Here is a 1,926-nt window from a genome sequence, read left to right as displayed (position 1 = left end):
ATTGTATAATAATTTCTAATGACGTTTGCAGATGGGATCATTCAGAAAATTTGTATGTAATGCGAGGTTGTCAAAAAAAAATAATTGACAAAAAGGAAATAGTTGTTAGTATTAATACATCTAATGAAGAAGTTGCATATTTAAAAGGCCATGTCGTTAATGAAAAGAATTTTTTTCCTGCTATGGGATATCTTTTATATATCTGGGAAATGATCGCATTGTTAAAAAACCAAGAATATATCAATACACCAGTTGTATTTGAAGACGTTAATTTTATTCGTGCTACAGTGCTATCACAACAAAATAAGACCGAATTAACTCTCTCGATCCAAGAAGGTAATATTATTACGTAAACAATTAATTTTCTAGGGTGAGTTTTTTATTTTTTAATTAGATTTTAAAGCTTATATGCCGCTTTTATGGCGCAATATATACCATAATTAAAATGTAAAAAATATACAGAGAAAATATATGAGAATAACTAATCTTAACGCGGAATCTTTTTTCTTTTCACACGTCAACTGCTTTTGTAAGGTCCAGCTCCATATTGACATATTTATATTAATTTTGATTTCTTATAAAATTATATTACGTTTAATGAATTTACATCTATATCTAGGTAGCAATAGGTTCGAAATAATCGAAGGAGATAATGCTGTTGTTACTGGAACAGTACGAATTCCAACCAATATTGAAAATGAAAAAATGTCAGCTAATCTTGCCGAATATATCCATGATGAGGAAGAAATGAATGCAAAAGACATTTATAAGGAATTAAGACTTCGCGGTTATAAATATGCTGGTGCATTTCGTGGATTAAAAAGCGCATCAGTTACTGGATCAAACGGCCATATCTCATGGACATCTAATTGGGTGGCATTTATGGACAGTATGTTACAGATAATGATTTTAGGACAGAATTCAAGAAGCCTATTTGTTCCAACAAGAATTCGCAAATTGACTATCGATCCGAAATATCACATACAGATGATTCAGGATTATCCACTTGAAGATAGACGTAAGTAAAATAAGTGATACAATGCGGCCAATTGCCTGACAAAAAATTTTATTCTCTACGTTGCAGAATTCTCTGTTCGTCGTTACAAGTCTTTAGACGCTATAATATCTGGAGGAATAGAAATTTGTGGTGCTGTGGCCACACCTATATCTCGCCGACAGAAAGTAGTTAATACCGTTCTTGAAGAATACAAATTTGTTGCTCATCGTGATTTAGGTACTATGTCGTTGCAAGATGCAATAAGAATGTCAATGCACATTGCACTCGAATGTGGCAATATGATAAATGTTAAAATTATCGAATTTGTCGATGACAGTGACAAAGTGGTACCAGAAGATTTAAATTCTCCACTTATTAGTGAAATCTTAAATGATTTACCGCTGATTCGACATCACACTAAACTCGTGACGACCCGCGAGAAATTCCCAAATATTTTTTTGCCCCACAACGTTTCTACAACGGAAATTACTCAGTTGTCGAAGGACGAGAATTGTTTGATGATCCTGGGTTTCGATATTTTTACAAAAAATAGCAAAAAATTATATAAACAGTTGCTGTCTCTGTTAATGCCACAGGGTTTTCTACTGACTTTAGAGGAATCCGGTGCGGTCTACGATTATTCATGCCTGAAAACGTATGAGTTGGATATCATACTGGAAAAACAAATAAATAATAAAAAGCTTTTGTTATTAAGAAAATCGCGAAATATTGCGAGAAACCAGCGGATTGTACAGGTGAACAATTACGAATTTTCATGGGTAGATGAACTGAAATCAATCATGAAAGTGCAAAACGAGACTGGTGTAGATACCGAGATAATTCTCGTCTCAGAAGCAGACTTCGAATGCGGGCTACTCGGTTTTATTAATTGTTTGCGAAAAGAACCAGGCGGCGAAATAATTAGAAGC

At 33.6% G+C, this 1,926-nt stretch overlaps 1 protein-coding gene across 1 annotated transcript; it reads left to right on the top strand.

The window, feature by feature from the left end:
* Positions 1-14: 14 nt before the first annotated feature.
* On the top strand, positions 15-1,920 carry LOC112460679 (fatty acid synthase-like; the record flags this gene model as incomplete). The annotated part of the gene is made up of 3 exons (XM_025025475.1): positions 15-336; positions 620-1,018; positions 1,085-1,920. Coding segments are annotated over 3 exons (1,557 nt in total), but the record flags the coding sequence as incomplete, so codon positions are not given.
* Between the last annotated feature and the right edge of the window lie 6 nt (positions 1,921-1,926).

The sequence above is a fragment of the Temnothorax curvispinosus genome, unplaced genomic scaffold, assembly GCF_003070985.1.
Source record: "Temnothorax curvispinosus isolate PA1 unplaced genomic scaffold, ASM307098v1 QBEX01010708.1, whole genome shotgun sequence".
NCBI classification, from domain to species: domain Eukaryota; kingdom Metazoa; phylum Arthropoda; class Insecta; order Hymenoptera; family Formicidae; genus Temnothorax; species Temnothorax curvispinosus.
The sequence above is the reverse complement of the archived record's forward strand: the minus strand, read 5'-3'. Positions and strand labels throughout refer to the sequence as shown.